Here is an 18206-nt window from a genome sequence, read left to right on the forward strand (position 1 = left end):
TCGCGAGGGTATGGGCGGCCCGCGCGCGGGAGGTTTTGGCGGGCTCGGCAAGATGGCGGCTAGTACGCCGCTTTCTACCCGCTCGTCGCCGAAGGCGACTTCTACCCCTTCTACCCTCTCGCTGTCGGGAGCTGCAGTGGAGGACGCTGAGTGGGAGAACAGTCACCTCTGGATGTGTTTACTGGCCTTGGGCTTCGACCCGAACCTGTACCCGGGCGTACAACTAGGGAGGTTAGTGCTAGGGAGAGCCGGCGGAGGCGGGGGGTCCGGGCGGGGCCCGGGTGTCACTCGGGGGCGCGAGGCGGGAGCGTCTCGCCATGGCCGCCGAGGGGCCCCGTGCCCCCGGCGACAGAGAGCGCCCGGGAAATGCCCGGAGTGCAGCCGCTGTCCACGTTATCTCAGAGCTTCTGAAGAAATGAAACCCAGGAATGGTGAGAACTCCTGCTCCCCCTCACAGTCATGTGGGGAAGGCGAGGTGAGGGGCTTTTTAGCGCGTGTTTTGAAAACTTGCCTTGGAAGGTAACACTCTTGCCGGAATTGTTTCCTAGCGCCGTGACCGTTAGGGGGCTGGACCGGACCTTAAAACATCGCGCAGATCCACCCTCTGCCATGGGCCGGGCTGCTCAAGGCCTTACCCCAGCCTTAAACACTGCCAGCGCTGGGGCATTTAAAACCTCCCTGGGCAACCTCTTCCAGTGTCTCACTAGTGTCACAGTAAAGATTTTTTTCCCAAATACCTAACCTAAATTTTCCCTCTTTCAACTTGTACCCATTACTCCTTGTTCTATCACCACAATTCCTGACGAAGAGTCCTTCTCCAGCCTCCCCGTAGGCCCCCTTTAGATACTGTAAGGTTGCTATAAGGTCTCCATGTAACCTCCTCTTTTCCTCAACAGCCCCAGCTCCCCAGCTCTCTCTGCCTTCGTAGGGGAGGTTCTCCAGTCTGCTTTTCAACTTTGTGCCCCTCCTCTAGACTTGATCCAACAGTTCCGCGTCCTTGTTAAGTTGGGGGCACCAGAGCTGAATGCAGCACTCCTGCTGGGGGGAGGGTGGGGGGTCTCACACGAGCAGAACCTTCGACCTGTTGGCCACGCTGTTTTTGCAGCCCTGGATTTCACCCGTGTTAAATAGGATGAAAGGTATGTACTTTTACATAGGAAATAGAACATTCAATTAAATATTCAGTAACATAACACTGTTTTGTAGTCTTTAGCAGACAATAAAAGTGCTCTGTGAATTTGTCACCATAGCTACTTCTGATGTGGGTGTTTATTTTTGTATTAGGGATATGTTTGCTACACCGAATGGCGAAGCGTTTTCTGTCATTGCCCACTTCTTGTTTGTTAAGCTGGATAAGCACCGTGCAGGAAAAACTTTGAAGTAAGTATTTGGCTTCTTAGGTTACTGCTGTGCCCTTCATTAAGAGTATGTTTTATAGAGTTGCTGGAGGGGAAGGAGTTGGTTTCTTGGGGAATACTGTGGAAGAAGAGCATACAGACAGAGAATTTGTTTCGTTTTGATCACAGTTTACTCAATTTTGATCAGTATGAAACCTTGCCTTAATTAGTTGTTTCTGTTACTTGGCAACTTTGATACAAATTTTAACAGCTGACAACTAATCTATGGGTCTTGTTCTTTCTGACCAAACGGAAAATAATATTTGTCATTTATGGATTGTTTCCAGGACCTTCAACATGGCAAGAACCCTGTGTACTTTAATAGCTTTTTTGTATGACAGAGCTGTATCAGCTTATGCATTTGAATGTATAAGCTGAAACAGCTCTGTCATACAAAAAAACTGTCTCCATGCATTGCAGGAGGAAGACCAGTGATATGAAAATGGTCAGGGTTCTGCCCTCTTTTATTTTTTTTTTCCTCTTCTTCCTCTGTCCCAAGTTAGAAAGAGCTGCAGACAAACCTTTCTCTGAAATAATCTGTAATTAACTTGGGAAAAGAAAACATTGTAATTTGACAACCTTGATCTGTTCTTGGTCTGGGGTGTCTGCCCCTCATTTTCTGGCTCAGCATCAATACGAAATCTGTGTCTTACTCTTGATTTTACAATGGTTAATTAGGAATCTGAATATTTAAATGTGTTTTGACATGGCTTTTTTTTTCTTTTTTTCCCCCTCTTCCTTTTTAAATGAAAAATCAATCAAGTCTGTCAAGTCCTGGATTTAGGAAGCACTGCTGTCAGTGGCTAAGAGAAATTTCAGTGAGTATTATGAAAAGTGGAAGTTGATGTTCTACTGGTTTCTGTGACCTTATTTTGTTTCTGAGGGAACTGTATTATATCAGAGTTTCAAATAAGAAATTTTTTTGTTAAAGAATTTAGTTTTGCTTTGTATATTCTTTCATGTAGTTTGTATTGGACTTCCTTGAAGAAAAGATGTTGGCATTGGGAAATTTAGAAGAGAGAGACCTAGTTGGGTCCTAAAACTGCTGTGGCTTGCTTTTGGGTAACAGTATTTGATTAAATGGAAATCTAGAGAGTCTCTTAACCCTGGGTAGGAATAATTCCTTCAGCTTGAGGGTTTGTTTGTTTAAGTTGCCTGGGAAGGTGTTTCTTATTGTGAAAGCTGACTCGAATGAAAAACTTAATTAAGAGCATTTTCTTGTATATGGGAAAGGGGCTACAATGTAAGGCAACAAAACAAAACAAAAACGCTTAAAAACAAAACAAAAACGCTTCAAGTATTGGTGGTTATTGTGTTGCTTTCTTATGCTGGCTTTGTTTTAATGATTGTTCTAAAAATCTTGTTTTGTGTTCCTCAACACTTTAATATTTTAGTAATAGTGGGTAAGGTGAAAACCAATGCTACAGTATCTTTAAATATGATTAAAGTACACTAATTCATGCCTTCAGTAGAATACATGAAAGAAAACTTGAATGTGTTTTCAAAGATAGATGTTAACTGTTAGGAATGAGGAGGGCACCAATTTTTAACATTTATCCAACAGTGATAATAGTCTTTGCATTGAAACCATCTTTTGTACAGCGAGTGTTGTCAACATGGGAAAAAGCTATATACTCTTCTGCTGACTACAGTAGGTGTTAACAGGGGTGGGCAAAGTAATTTAGCTTTGCATCAGGCTTGCTACTGGGTAATCTGCAGCATTTTGGTGTGTAGACCAGTCTTTGATTGCTGTTGTTTATGCTTTACTTCTCAGATTAGTTTTGCATTTAAAATTTTTGTACTTTTGTAGCAGGAAATGGAAGTAAGTGTCCCACAAATTACATCTTCCACACTGATTTCTCCTGGTGGTGCTAAAGTTGTTCGTGTGTTGTACTGTTTTGCAAGATACGTAATGACTGAGAACATGAAAAAGCTCTCTGTAGGTAAGCTGTGTGGGACAATAAAAATGCTTCATATGTTGTGTTTGTAAATGTATCAAGTCTTTAATGTGTGACAGGAGCTTTAAGAAGTTCTTAGTTGGATGCTTAGGTCAGAGTCTTTCTGTGCATTTGCACAGAGCTACTGCTGATAGAACAATGCAGATGGTTTTACTCTCTATTGCTTTATGGGTCTTGTTCCAAGGTTCACCTGTGCAATGCTCTGCACCATTACCCACACAAGCAATGATTTGGTTCAAAAGTATTGGATGACTACGCTATTTTCTTTTTTGGAACTTGAGGAATTCTGAAGGATCAGATCTGTCTGTTCCGGCACCTTGTGTTATTGTAACCTAAAGAATATAGAAAGGGAGTGAGAGTGAGGGGATGAAAGTGTATACAACAGAAAAAAAGGCAAAAGTGGCAGTACACTGCATGCTATGTTTCAGTCCAGATAAAAATGAGCATCTTGATTTGTGATTCTTGCAGTTTGATCTAGGTAGATTAGGAAGAGGCCAATTTACTAAAAGTAAGTAATGTAATCCAAACTGTGGCTTCTGTTTAGGCACTGGTATACCTTCTGCTGAAGCTGTAATGCAGAGATCTCGGAATATGTACATAGCAAAAGCAAGACACAGAGTTGCATACAATAAACTGCTGCAAATTCTTCAAAGGGAACATTTTATTTTTCAAGAATATAGGAGAAAAGCACAGTAAGTAATTAAAAAAAAGTGAGTCTTTTCATAACTTGTGTATGTGTTTTTAGAAGGATTTGAAAAGTCTGCATATGCTTTACATCACAGAAGTCATTCTGTTGAACTCCTCCCATGTTTTCCCCCTTTACTTTTTTTCATCAACAGTTCTACTGCTTGTTGATCTTTTATGAAGCATAGTAGTCTAAAGAAATGAACTGTTTAGGAGATTTTATTTGTTACTTGGGCATTAAAATGGTCAGGGAATTCTGCATGTATAGTGGTATGATTTCTTCTGAAAGGTAAAATACAACACTGAGGATGAAACATTTGGGGTTTTTTTATTGACTGCAAGATATATTTTATTTACTTAAGCCTTAATTATTTCACAAAAGTATACTATTCTTAGTTCTTGTTTATGGCAAACACTCCAAGCTTGAGAAATGTCATGAGCTGGAACGTTCCATGCAAGCATAGAGTCATGTATCATCAGAATTTACAGAATTGTGTGGGATAGTTTACATGACTGGAGCACTGTCATGGACAGTTGTGAGTTGTTTAGTAAATGGCAGAAAAGGGCGAGGGGTTGCACTGTAGGTAAAAGAGCAGTGTCAGTAGTATATGTGCATGTAGTACAGCTCCGTACAAGAGGACTGGTCATGTTTCATGCCTTTGGAGGAGGGTTTAGCCTCCAGGGAGACCTCGTGACGGGTTTCTGCTGAGCTTGATTCTTACAGCGGACTTCAGCTTATCCTGGTATTTGCTGGGAAAGTGGCTCAGTGATACATTAGCAATGTAAGAACGGGGGGACTACCGGGAAGATGACCTTGTTATGCAATCACTAAGTGTGCTGAGTAGGAGCAGTACTCTCTTGAACTCACTGTGTGTAAATGAGAGAAACAACTTTGGAGATGTTACAGGGTTTTTATGGTCACTGCAGCCAAGGCTGTAGAACTTGAAATGCAAAGGAATGTGAGGAAGACAAGAAGAAAACTGATGGCACTGGCCTTTTAATTTGAGCCTATTTCCACTGGTCTAGACAACTGTAGGAGGTATCTTGTGGAAAGCAGGAAAGCTCATGAGTGATAGGAGACTTTCTGAGATCCTTGCTGAAGCTCATGTGTGTTCCATCTTCTTAAGTCAAAAAACAAAGAGGTGCAACAAGGAACCAGCCTGATTAAGACAGTGTAGCAACATATGGAATATAGAAAAGGGAACTGACTCTTACGACAAAAATACAGAAATATTTCTCAGGTGTGCAGTGATGTATCTAGGAAGGCCTAAGTTCAGCTAAAGTTCCAAGAGCCTGCTAAGAGCTTGAATAAAGAATCCTGTAGTATGTTATTCGGAGGTGGAAGTGCATGGACAATTTAGATCTGCTCCTGAACAAAATGGTAAGTTGCAAATCTCACAGGTTGGGATACCCAAGATGTACCTTGCCTTAGGCTGCATGGGTAAGAGCAGTAGCCCAGTTCTGTGCCAAGAAGCAGTGGGGAAAGAAGCAACAAAACACTTTCATCCAAGGGCACAGGGATACTTTCCTGACATTGTTTCAGAACATATCTGACATACTTGGAAAGACAGAAGGCTAGTTAAAGGGGTGAGCCCAAAGGGTGACAGTGCCTCAAAGTTCCTCAAGTAACTGGTCTGTGAATGGAATTCTATGAGGCTGGTGCTGTGTCTTCTTAAGGAATATGGATGACAGGCTTGAATACAAACCCACCAAACTTGCAGATAGTGCCAAACTGTGAGGAAGGAAGATGCTGCAGTGGGGAAACATGTCACAGAGAGACCTTACTGGGTCTGGAGACTTGCACAACAAAAATTGTGTGGGGTCTAACAAAGAGCAGTGCGGGGTCCTGCAGCTGAGAGAGAGAATAGTCCCCAACAGCAGCACAGGTTTGTGGGTGATTAGCTGTGATGTAGGTCTGCTAAAATGAATCAGAAGTGAGAGTAGTGTGTGGCCATAAGCTGAGCATGAGTCAGCAGAGTGTCCTGGAAACCAGGACTAGCAGCATGCCATGTTGTATGGTAATGAATACTGGTCAGCAGATGGTGGGCAATTGTATTATGCATCACACATTTTTCTTCAGTTTTACTATTTTCTCTCTTTTTTCCTTTACATCTGTGCTATAGTATTTTTATTTCAGTTATTAAACTGTTATCTCAGCCCATGAATTTTACCATTTTTCAGATTCTTCCTATTCTTTTGGGGCTAGGGAGGTGGGAGGTGAGTGGACAGCTGTGTGGTACTTAGTTGCTGGCTGGAAGTGACAATTCTAATGCCACACATGGAATACTATGTTCAGTTTTTAAAAATCAGCCCACTTGAAGGTAGAGAATGAAAGATGGGAGAGATACTAGCAGAGGACTGCAGTGGGTTAGAGGGTTTCAGAGTGTGAAATGCATAAGCTGTAGAAACTTGGTTTGTTTAGCTTGAAAAAGGCAATGCTAGGGGTTTAATCAGAGTTTCAGTATCTAAAAGGTAGTTGTAGAGAATGTGGAGGTACATTTCACAAAGATGTGCCCTAACAGGACAAGGCAGCAGGTGTTTTGGGGAAAACTCCATCTGGAGATTAAAAAAAATCTCTTGTGACAACAATTAAATGGAAAAAGGTTGCCCTCAGAAGTGAAATATTGGAAATATTCAAGACTTGGTTTGACAAGATCATGAGTAGCATAATTAAGGGCTCTGCTTTCAATGGAAGGCTCGAAAATACAATTTCCAGAGATCAAAAGTCTCCTAAATGTCTCTGATTTCTTTAATGCTGTGTCTCCTGTGACCTTGTTTGGGAAGAATTACTACTGTTTGAGTGATACTCTTCAAAAATTAAACTCTTCATAGTTTTTTTTTTCATTCTTGACAGTGCATCTGGACTCCAAAGATCCTTTTGAATGCAGCATGATTTAGGCACCTAATTTTTCTGAAAATCAGATTACTACATTTTTACATGCTTAAAATATCAATTAAAGCACTTTGACAAAAGAGCTTCTATGGTCCAGCTGCTTGTACTCCAGTATTCTGTTCTCTGGTCTTTTGAAAGTGAGGGATTTAGCTACTGTAGAATTGCTGAATATATTTGTAGTTCACATTTCTAATAGATACTTAGAGTAACTTATTGCTGCTGGGATGAGAAACAATTGGTTAGTGACTGTAAGCAATTCTGATAAGCCTGTGCTAGCTGTTGAATTTTTTCCTAGGATTTTATTTAGAGCAATAAAGCGGACAAAGTCTGAATATGCAGTTGCGCAGAAGCAGTTTTGCAGGTAAGTAAGTACTTTTCCTTGTAACTAAGTTAGGATGTATGAAATAGATTAGATGCTCAGTTTTATGAAATATGAACTGTAATTTCACTGTAGTCTGCTTGAACTTTTGTTTTGCATGTGCATATAGGATGAAGCAAAATGACCAAAACGAAAATGACATAACTGAGAGAATTCAGAAGGTGAGCATTTTGTTCTTGCTGTGGCAATGTGTTGAATTCTAACATTTCTGCAACACCTACTGTCAGATACTGTTATTTGCACTTGTCTGCCTGTGATTATGCTAGCCCTTTCATCTGCCTTCATGCTGTTTTGGTACTCTGTCATTGTAGGTATTACAACATTTTAACACAGCGTTTTTCTCCTTTCTTGTTAAGGTCCGCAGTATGTGGGCACTTATAGTGGAAATGCTTACATCTCTGAAAAAAGACAAGGAAGTTGTGAATTCTGTAGTTGAAGACTATGTTGACCCATGTATTCTGGATGGAAGTGATGTTGTTTTGAGTGTTCCAGCATTGTTGACTTCCAGAGTTGAAAGTAACATATATAGAGTAAGTGGTTTTTGTCCTTCTGCTGAATTGCTAAACTGTTTTCATTTAGTCCCCAAGAATGCAGTTAATTACCTTAAAAAATTTAAAAAGTACTTCATGGATTATTAGAGGTAATCGCAGAAGGGTGCATGAAAAATGTATAATTCATATGCAGAGATTTCTTATAGTGCTGTTTTGTATTTGTTATTTCTAACCCATTAACTACTTCAGCTGAGCAAATACATTGATAAGTATTGATAAGTACTATAATCTGCTTGATTATAGTACTTGAATTTTTTGTGGTTTAGACATTAAAATTATGTTGACTGTTTTAAGCAGTATTTCAACCAACTGGCTTTTGTTGCCATACTGTAGTATATGGTGTTGTTCAGTTACGGCATCAGTGCTGTTTGGGCTGTATCTTTTGGGGCAGTGGTCAAACAGTGCTCCAAGTCATTGTTGGAGTTTTCTCGAATTGTATTGCTTTAACGTAGACTGTATTTTTTGAAAAATGAAACTATCGGGACCTGAATCTAAGTATAAAATATATACAGTGTCCTGGCTCTGCCTACAGAAGACAAAATTTCTGATATTGGTGGTGTTCAGTAATTATTTTTTTAATTGCTTGCTCTACTTCAAGTTTTGTACAGGAAATTTATATGAAGAGGGAAATCTGAATTTCCTAACAGTTATTCAGTTGTTAAATGAAGCCCTGATGACATTGAGAGATGAACGTTGTCCACGTAAATTAAAAGAACTTTACAGAATTGAGGATGTGGTTGCATCCTACAAGAATGCACTATGGGAGTTGAACACTGAAAGGTGATTGTTGAGAGATTTTCTCTAATTGCTTGTTCTTAAATGGTAGGATCATATCTACTGGAGTTTTTTCTAGAAAAATGTTACAGCAAAAACATGTTGGTTCAGTCTTATGCCTCTGGGAAAATTAGAGTTTGTTCTAATTATTTAGATGACTTTTTATTGAGATTCTTCTCTACTTAGTTTCAGCTTTTTGCCTTTGTTTCATTAATGTTTTGGTCTTTGTTCCTGGCGATCTTATTTGCTTGCTGATTTGATTTTTGCTTTTTTTTGTCTTGTTGCATTAATAAGTTCTGAGAGTTTCAAAACTTTCATCTGTAACTGGCTTAGAGAAATTTAAAGTGTTTATTGTATATATGTTTTAGTGTAGTTTTTCTAATTCTGCTGTAAGAAACATGAAGACTGCCTAGCAGCGGCTTTTTTGGTTGTGAATTTTAGTTCTCAGTGTTTGCATAAATGCATGAATAAATTGATACATATCAAAGGTTTGTCAGGATAAGGGAGAACACATAATACTTTCCCTCTTTATGTGGAATTGTTATCTCTGCCAACAGGTGTCTTCATTTTCTATGTTTATATATTACAGTCTAAGAAGAAAGCAAGAGTATTGTGAGCTGATGCATCAGTCTCTTCTCAGAAAACAAGAAATCTGGGAGTCAAAGTGGAAAATGATTCTTGGCCAGTGTCCTTTTAATTTAATCTTAAGAGATGATCTGGTAAGTAGTATTAATTTTATCTGATTCTGGGAAAGAGAAAAAGGTGAAGGTGAGAGAGGATGTAGGTCTAAACTAGCATGTTCTGTTACAACACTTCAGCTTTATAGATAAGGTAAGGGGACTCAGGTAGTGCAGTATACCCAATTCTGCTTTAAGAAGTAATGAGAATACATGTTCCTTAAGGAGAATACATTTCTTAAAGAGAAAACATTTGACTGTCGTACTGATGTATTCACTGGAGATGTTGAGATGGTAGGTCAGCATAAGAGTGAGCAGATTGCTTTTTGGTTTGTTTATGTCTGTCCCCTTGTGGAAGCTGAGCATTTTGTATGTTCAGGCTGAATATTTGCTGATTTCTGTTATCCCCTTTTAAAGCGATGTATTTGATGAAGGAACAATAATTTCCATTTTGATGCTCACACTGACAGAGATTGTACCCTTATGTAGCTACCCAGAAGAGAGAGGAGAAGTTGAGTCTGACAGCTGGTTAGCAGGAAAATTGTTTTAAATAACTCTCTGTTAATTGCTGTTGATAAACTGACTTTTTCTGCCTGCTTGTGTAACTTTTTCTTTTCCTTTTGAAAGCAACCAGCTTTATCACTTCAATCTTTTAGTTCTTCAGACAAAGATGGGGTCCTTAATCAGTCATTTTCAGGTGGGTGAACAGGAGAAGCTTCTTTTCCTTCTTTCCCACCACCACAGTTGTTAAAAGTTATGTGGAATCAAAAAGGCTCTGTTCTTGCATTTGCAGATGATCTTTGGTAGTCTGTGGTAATTGGTTCTGAATGATTCTTTGCCAAAATTGCCTTGCATATTTCAACTTCGTAGTGTCTGGGAGATTCTCTGAAGCTTGGCAAAAATCCACTGCTGAACTGTTTGATATTTTGTTGTTCTTGCGCAAAGGATGTTGAGACAGGTGCCTGTGTTAATAAAGGTTAAAGGTTTGTTTATTCATTGATTCTAGAGAATACATTCGGTCTAACAGTAAAGGTTATTTTAGGTTGGAGGAATAATAGAGAAAGAAGGTGAAACTTTCCCGTTGACTATCTAGGAAAAGAAATTGAAGGTGTCCTCCCACGTAACTATCTTTCCCTGGTACACTGAAGTAATTTATTCCTTAGTAACTGTTCCATTTGGTCAGGATCTCACTTGATTTGTGTTAGTTGCATTCAGTTATTTGGTTAATAGTGTTGATCAGAGCTCACTTTGATCAGACATGGTTGTTGCACATGCTAATTGACTGATGATATTTTACTGTGTGACCTCATTTTACTTATTGACCAAGTCTTGACTGTCACTAGTACAGAGTTATAAGTTAAAAGCTACAAAGCAAGGAGGAAGACTGCTTGAATCATGTCATTTAGAATTCCTTTTAGAAAAAATAGCATAACAGAGGTGTATTGGAATTGCAAGATGCAAAAAATTGGTGGGAAGATCCTTTTGGTTACAAAGGTGAAAGTACTGCTCCAGCCATCTGAGTCTATGTGGGTGTAAGGCTAGAAGCTGCAGAGGAAAAGCTACAGAACTGGATTTGGAACATAGTTTGCCTTAAAAATTTAAAGACTGAAGCACTGTACTATGATGCTATGAGCTGGTAGAATCAGAAAGCTTGAGACAGATTGTGACATTCTCTCTGTGGTTGAGATTCATTATCTGATAATACAGTCATTAAGAAAACTTCTGTCTGTTAATAGGGTCAAACCCAAAAGCAGAATAATGACCTCACCTAACTACTAGAAGTGAGCTTGGATTTTTGATGTGTTGAGTTAAATGTGATGGAAAATGCCATTTTTCCCTGCAAAAGCTGAAATTTAGTATTAGTAGAGAACTACTGAGGTAAAACTTTGGCTGTGTATTCAAGGATGTGTCAGAGTTAGTACATTGTTCTAGACAGGCCATGACTGAGGTATGTGCACCTCCAATAATGTTCAAAACATTTACTTCTGTAACATTTACTTATGCAAAGCTTCACCTTGCTTGGACTGAGGCAGCAAGAGGAATGAGTATATCCACAAAGATATTTATTGATTAATGCAGTTGGAGTAAAGGTGGGTGGAATTGTGCTTTGTGGAATTGATGTACTGTACAATTGAGGTCTATGTGGAGAGAAGGGGATAATGGTGATGTGGCTGGGACTGTAGTTTGGAGGAAGGTAAAAGGTCTGATTGCTACGTGCAGGGCAGCAGATAGAATCACGTTCTTGAACATGTGTTCGGGAAGAACAGAAAGACGTGCTGGCTCCTAGGGGCATCTGTTGCTACAGGTACTGTGTGAGCAAAAGGATTGATAGTACTATCCTGCTTATGTATTAATTTATTTTTCTTGAAGTGTAAAATCCATCTAGTGTGTTGTCTACAGAAGTAGTGTGAGTGAGTTGTGTCACATGGGAAGCCTAAGTGAAGAAATTGGAAGCAATACTGAAACTTTTGGGTTGCTTTTCTAGATAATTATGACTATGATCATGAAGAAAGCTGTGAGGAAAGTGATGGGTCTTTGGAAACCATGATCGATACAATATTAGTACCCTCAAGAAGGTATGCTAATAAGAATTTGATAAAAGCAGTAGAAGAATTAGATGTTTACTTATTGGACCTGAATACTTTGCATCGCTTGAGTCTTAGTAGAATATTTTAATAGCCCACTCCTTCCATCACAACTACTTGCTTTAGCAAGGTAGTCCTAAAATAACTGCTGCTTTCTCCAGCTAATGACAGATTGATCAACTGATTGCTGCTGAGTAGGAGGAGTAGCAGTCAAATTGCAAGATTTTTTCTTGCTTTCTAACTATGTTCGAAGATTCAAGAGACAGATGGAGAGAACAGAAGCTTCCGTTTCTCAGGCTAAACCTACTCTACAAGGCTTTTTTCATTACTTTTCTTGAGACTTACAGTCACATTGTTCTGTAGCTACTCTTCCTACAGTACCAGCAAAGGGTTAAACACAGAACAATGTTATCCTAGAAGGTTTTTTCCTTTTTGTAATTTGCTTAGTCCAGGAATATTTTATGACCTTTTGAATAATGCTGTCTTTCATAATATGACTCCCACAAATGTTTGAACGTTACCTGCTAAGGGACTAAGGGAGTTAGCAAAGGAATGCTGTAATGCTATCCATTCTTGGACATCAGTAGATGTAGTTGCATATAAGTCTCAGAGGCTCTCAGAGCAGTTAACAATTAAATCCTGGGTTTCTTTCAGTGACTTCATACAGTATGGAGGCATGTCTGCTTCTGAGGCTACAACAAATAACATCAAAAACATTTTAAGATATGCTTTTCTTAGCAAGTGGGAACTGTGCAGTTTTGAGAGCTATGCCATTGGCATGAAACTTAATAGAAGTGATAAAGCTGAAATTTTTGGTAGTCAGGTGATTGTTAAATATCAGGTTTACATAGGAACAGACTTGTGGATGCCAGAAATGGTTCAAAGACTACATAGGAAAAAGAATGTTGTCAAGTGTGCAGAAGACTTTCCAGTTGTCTTTTATAGTAGAATGCAGAAGACTTGTTTACAAGTGTATTGAGAAAGCCCTTTTTTTTTGTGTGTGCTAATCAATAGCAGAATTTATTAATTTACTGGTTTTGGGAGGCTGATACACAACTAGGGCTAAAGCTGCTCTAATTGTCACACTGTTCTCCCTATAGTAAAACTGCTTTCTGATGACCGGGACGAATTGAGGGAAATCGTAACGGACAGATACGGAGCACATAGTGTATAACAGCCTTCTAAGATTTGCATTCTAGTTGTTTAATTTGTCTCTAAAATTCTTGGGTTTTTTTTTGTCTCTCTCCCCTCTTGAGGAGCTCATCGGTGCCGTCGTCGTCAGAGGCGTCTGAAAAGGAAGACCTGTTAATTAAAAATGTATATGTCTTTGAAATAAGTTAAACTTATGGCATGTCCTTTTTATATTGGTTGAAATTTAGACTTCATGGAAAATGATTTGGGGCATGTTTTTTTGGGGCTTTGGTTTGTTTTGTGAGGGTTGGGGGGTGGTTTTTTGTTGTTTTTTGAGCAATATTTTTACACATTTGAGTTAGTCTGGCAAAATTGTAAAAGTTAACTCTCAGTGACTTCACTAACCTTTAGGAAAGAACAGCAGGAAGTAGGTGCCCTTATATCTGACTTCCTGTGTAACATGCAGTGTGTGACTGATTCCTTGTTTGCTGAAACAGTCTTTTGATGTGGGCAGTGGTCAGACTTTGTTTCTTTAAGCTATAAATGAAATTTAAGTGTGAAAATGTAGGGTAAAAGGAACCTGGATGTACAGTTGTTCACTGTAGTGTGATCAGAGTTGTTGCAAGTGAGTCATCTGTGTTGTATGTAACACCTATCCTAGTCACTACTTAGGTCCTACTTTGAATACAGTTGTAAAAATATTTTGTATTTTGTTAGAATTCAAGACTGAAATATTTTTGTTGACTAAACACTGTGGGGCCATTGCAGTTCAGAAATTTTACAGTAGTTTATGCTAATACCCTTTCTTGATTTTAAAATGACTAATAATTCCTTTGTATTCCTGTAGAATTTGAATACTTGTGTGGGAAATGAAAAACCTGTGCCTCAAAAAAATTTTAAAAATGGAAAGGAAGAATTCCCTGCTTCAGAAATGGAGGAGAATGCAGGTGAAAATGTTACCCAGCCAAAGTCTCCTGCGAAAAAAGATAACCTTCTTGAGAAAGCCAGAGATGAACTGGCAGAAGAGGTTAGGATATAATTTTTGTTAGTTTTAAGTAAATGATCACTAAGTTTGGAGAACAAATCACTAATTATAACAAAAAATGTCTCTTGTAATTCACATACATCGAAAGATACCTTTTTCTGCTAGATGGTTATCAGTCATGGAGTTTTAGAGTGGACTGATAAAGTACACACTGAAAGCATGGAGTTTGTGCAGGTATCATACTTAAAAATCATGGTGAAGTGAATAGTGTGTTCAGTAGAATCATGGTATGATTACACTTAAGTCAGTGAAGTACACTGCATATATTCAGAAACAGAAAGAACTGTTGAATTCTTAAGACAGATGTTGCTATCCTGTTGTATTTCATATTTCTTGAGTCCCATACTGTTGTTATTATATTCTTAAAGTCCATAGGTTCTAGCTGGTTTTCTACAATGCAGTTCTTCTCTGCAGCACAGTTCCTTGTGGCTTCACAGGGGCTCCTCCAGGGCTCTCGAGCCACCCCTTTTATCCCAGTTGTCTTTACGAGCTACAGCTGCTGCCCAACTAAGGACTTCGCAGCTGCAGCTCATTTAGAGCTACTAGGACCCACTTATCCAATACATAGGACTCTCACTACAGATATACATGTTAAATATTTAACAGGGACTTGGTAATTTTAAGCAGGAATGTAAATATTTTTCCTTTTAGGTATTCCATTTAATATTTGAGGAATTCCTTCACAAGGGTTACTGTCAAATGTGCCACTTCTTATTTTGGAAAGTAAATTGCATTTTTAACTGAAATGGTAGTTGTTTTTCATCTGCTAAAATTTTTTAAATGTGTGCATATATCTCTAGTCTTCAAGCTTATGCAGTTCGTGGCTAATGTCTTAAATATATTCTATTTGAGCACATTTTCTTATTTGAAAGGTGGATTCATAGATGATGAGTGAACTGAAAATTGAATCTGATCTCAGTCCCTTACCTTCATTTTGTGTTTGTAGCATACTATGGTCATTGTGAACCTAAGTAGTAAATAACAGAAAAGTTAGTATATTCCAAATTCTCCACATGATTTGGAAAATGAGATTTATTTTTAACCATAACTGACAGAAATGAAGAGGTTATAATGGTTATAATTTTGATTTCTTAGAATTTCCTGTTCTTTCACATCCTACAGATTGCAAAGTCGGTGATGTCTGAGTCACCTCACAGTGGGGAAGAAAAAGGAATGCCATTACATGATCTCAACAGCTCACTGTCTTTTTACCCATTTATTACGAAGAATCAAATACCCCGAACTCCAGAAAATCTGCGTGAGTTTGAAACTGTTTTTATTATGCTCGTTGATAAAAAATGTGGTTAGTTCATTGACTTGTAACGCAAGAAGAAAAATATAATTATTTCAGTGATGTTGTATGTTTTTCTAATGGCTCAAACTAATACAAAACAGTAGACCTAGTAATAAGTTGTGAATACTTTGAATTTGATTTAAGAGATTTTTTTTTCTTATGTAGAATTCCCTTTGTTTTGGGGAAACATAAACAATATAAAGCAGCTATATGTATTCCCTCTTGGATTGCTGTATCACTGAGGGGACAGAAAAAAACCAGACTGATTGAAAGCGTTAAAATTTCACCTTGGTTTGTTTCATATAGTTGCTGAAATTAGAAGTTCGTGGAGAAAAGCTATTCAGACTGAGGGCTCATTAGACCCAGAGCTGTCCTCAGCTGAAGTGGTGACGGAAGAATCTTCAGTGAATGCCCCACCTGGTATGCAGGAGGAGGTGGGCTCTACCTTTGTGTGCTCTGAACCTGTGTCTCCTGTATGTGACTCGGATGCTCCTGTATCACAGAAGAAGTCTCAATTAATTTCTACAGAATCTGCTTCTCAGGAGCAGGTGATTGTAAGTCATACATTTGAATCTTCAAATTCAAACACATCTGGAATTCAAGAAAATGAGAGAACTGAGTCAGAGGAACCAGATTGTTCTGCTTTGAGTGGAAGTTCTGTAGAAGATCTAAGCCAGACTTTGCAAAATGTAAAGAACATGACTATTTATTTGAAAAGTGGTAGTAGAACAAATACACTACCTTCAGACCACTGTCGCAGTTTTCTAATGGGTAAGACGCTATGCTGGAATGCATCTGCATTAAATTCTGCCCTTCATGAATCTCCTGACATGGGAATATTGGATGAGACGCTTCCAGAGTGTGATGGTATGGATCCCAGCATATCTGCAGACTCAGACTCTTTTTTTTTAACAATGGACAGTGAAAATTTAATGGATGGGTCAGAAAATAATGAGGATATTAAAAAATTGGACCTATATTTGCAGTCCCTGTCCAACTCACACGAAGTGCTAAAAACGACTGCATCTAAGACACATAATAATGGAGACAAATCTCAAAGTTATAGAGCTAAACTAAGGATATCCGAAGAAGGAGAGGAAAATGAGGATGATCCTCCCACGGAAGAAGGATTTACCAAGATGCCATTGCCAAGCTCTCCTGATGAAAGCAAACATTCCCTGTCATCTTTGCTGGTATCCTGTCAACAGAAGGATGGTACATGAAATCCCATTAGACTTACTACATGAATTGAAGGTAAGTTTCTGTGTTCTTTGTGCATCAAGATTTTGTCCATTCTGTCACTAGATTTACTACCATGAATAACATCTGAGTAGTTGGACTGTGCTGTGGAAGTGGCGGGAAACTTATTTGTATGCTTGTTTCTCATGGAAGATGAGATGTGAAGAAAAAAAGGAAACAGGCTTTCTCTAGTTCTAGAGTTCTATCAAACATCTTCCAAGTACAATAAAAGATGTTCATCTGACTTTCTGCTGTAATCCGGAGTGGTTAAAAAAAAAAAGCCTCAAAGTGCATTAACTGCAATCTGCAGTTAGATTTTGAATAATCTGAATTTAGATGTTGAGAATTCACAAAGGTAGTTTGAAGTTTTGTGTTTACTCTGAACAAATTTGGCTATTTAGAAATGTGTCATATATCATTGAAACTTCTGTGAGTTCATTAAGGTGTTGATAGAACTATCCTTCATTCCAGCCTGCCTATCCCCTTATCCCATTTCCAACAGAGGTGTCAACTGTTTAACTGTTTATTGGAGTGTTTAGTTACATGTTCAATTAAATCATTGAAGTGCATTGATAAAAATTAACTAGTAATGGAGGACTTCCATGAAAACAGATGGTATGCAGGGATGTGATGAGGCAGGCCACCACCCACTTGGAATTGAGTCTGACAAGGGATATCAGTGGTAAGTACATAAGCAGGAAAAGGAAGATTAGGGAAAGTGTATGGCCATTGTTGAAGCAGACAGGTGTCCTGCTGATGGAAAACACAGTTAAGGTGGAATTAGTGAATGCCTTCTTTGCCTCAGTCTTTACTGCTGACGCTGTCCTTCAGGAATCCCAGACCTCAGAGGTAAGGGAGGAAGGCTGAAGAAAGGGGGACTTGGCCCTGATCATAGAGGCTTCATTTAGAGGTTAACTAGACAGACTTAATGCCCATAGGTCTGCGGGCTCCAACGGGATTCTCCTGTGGATGCTGAGGTAGATATCCCGTGGCAGATATTGTTACTAAGCCATTCTGCGTTATCCTTGAGAAATGGAGAACAGGAGGTGCCTGGTGACTGGATGAAAGCCAGCATTACATCCATCTTCCAAAAGGGCAACAAGGAGGAACCAGGAAACTACTGGCCAGTCAGCCTCACCATCATTCCTGGAAAGGTGGTGGAACAGATCATTCAGAAGATCATCACCAAGCATGTACAAAAACTGGTCAGGATGGATTCACCAAGTAGTCAGGATGGCAATTGGGAGTAGACAAGTGGAAATCATACTTTACCATGGCCTTCTGAGATGACATGGCAGGGTAGGTTGACTAGTGAAGAGCAGTGGATATTGTTTGCTGTTAAAGAAACTTCCCAGTCTGGCCATTCATGAGACTCTGGCAGAGACAATTCCCAACGTCAGAGGCTTTCACTGTTGGGAGTGAAGCCCTTCACAGTGGGTGGCTCCAGTGAGCTGATGGGTGCCCTGCTTGACTGCTCACACAGCCCACCCTCACATGCACTCAGACCAGTTTCCTCACAGGTCCCAGGTGTCCCATAGCAGTGTCTCACGTGTCTCAGTCCATAAAGCCATTTATTCACAGTGCAGTAACACAGAAACA

General features: G+C 39.1%; 1 protein-coding gene and 1 non-coding gene across 2 annotated transcripts; both read left to right on the forward strand.

The window, feature by feature from the left end:
* Positions 1-52: 52 nt before the first annotated feature.
* Positions 53-17857, forward strand: HAUS6 (HAUS augmin like complex subunit 6). Its single transcript, XM_058824394.1, is given in 18 exon segments — positions 53-231; positions 1285-1380; positions 2161-2215; positions 3208-3340; positions 3900-4047; positions 7228-7293; positions 7421-7472; positions 7668-7841; positions 8461-8642; positions 9226-9355; positions 9941-10010; positions 11799-11889; positions 13155-13215; positions 13877-14056; positions 15197-15332; positions 15675-16575; positions 16577-16622; positions 17546-17857. Coding segments are annotated over 18 exon segments (3012 nt in total).
* LOC131571739 (small Cajal body-specific RNA 8) lies at positions 12937-13067 on the forward strand. Its single transcript, XR_009275969.1, has one exon. It is a non-coding gene; the product is annotated as a small Cajal body-specific RNA 8 (non-coding RNA).
* Positions 17858-18206: the final 349 nt, after the last annotated feature.

Source organism: Ammospiza caudacuta, chromosome Z (assembly GCF_027887145.1).
Source record: "Ammospiza caudacuta isolate bAmmCau1 chromosome Z, bAmmCau1.pri, whole genome shotgun sequence".
NCBI lineage: Eukaryota > Metazoa > Chordata > Aves > Passeriformes > Passerellidae > Ammospiza > Ammospiza caudacuta.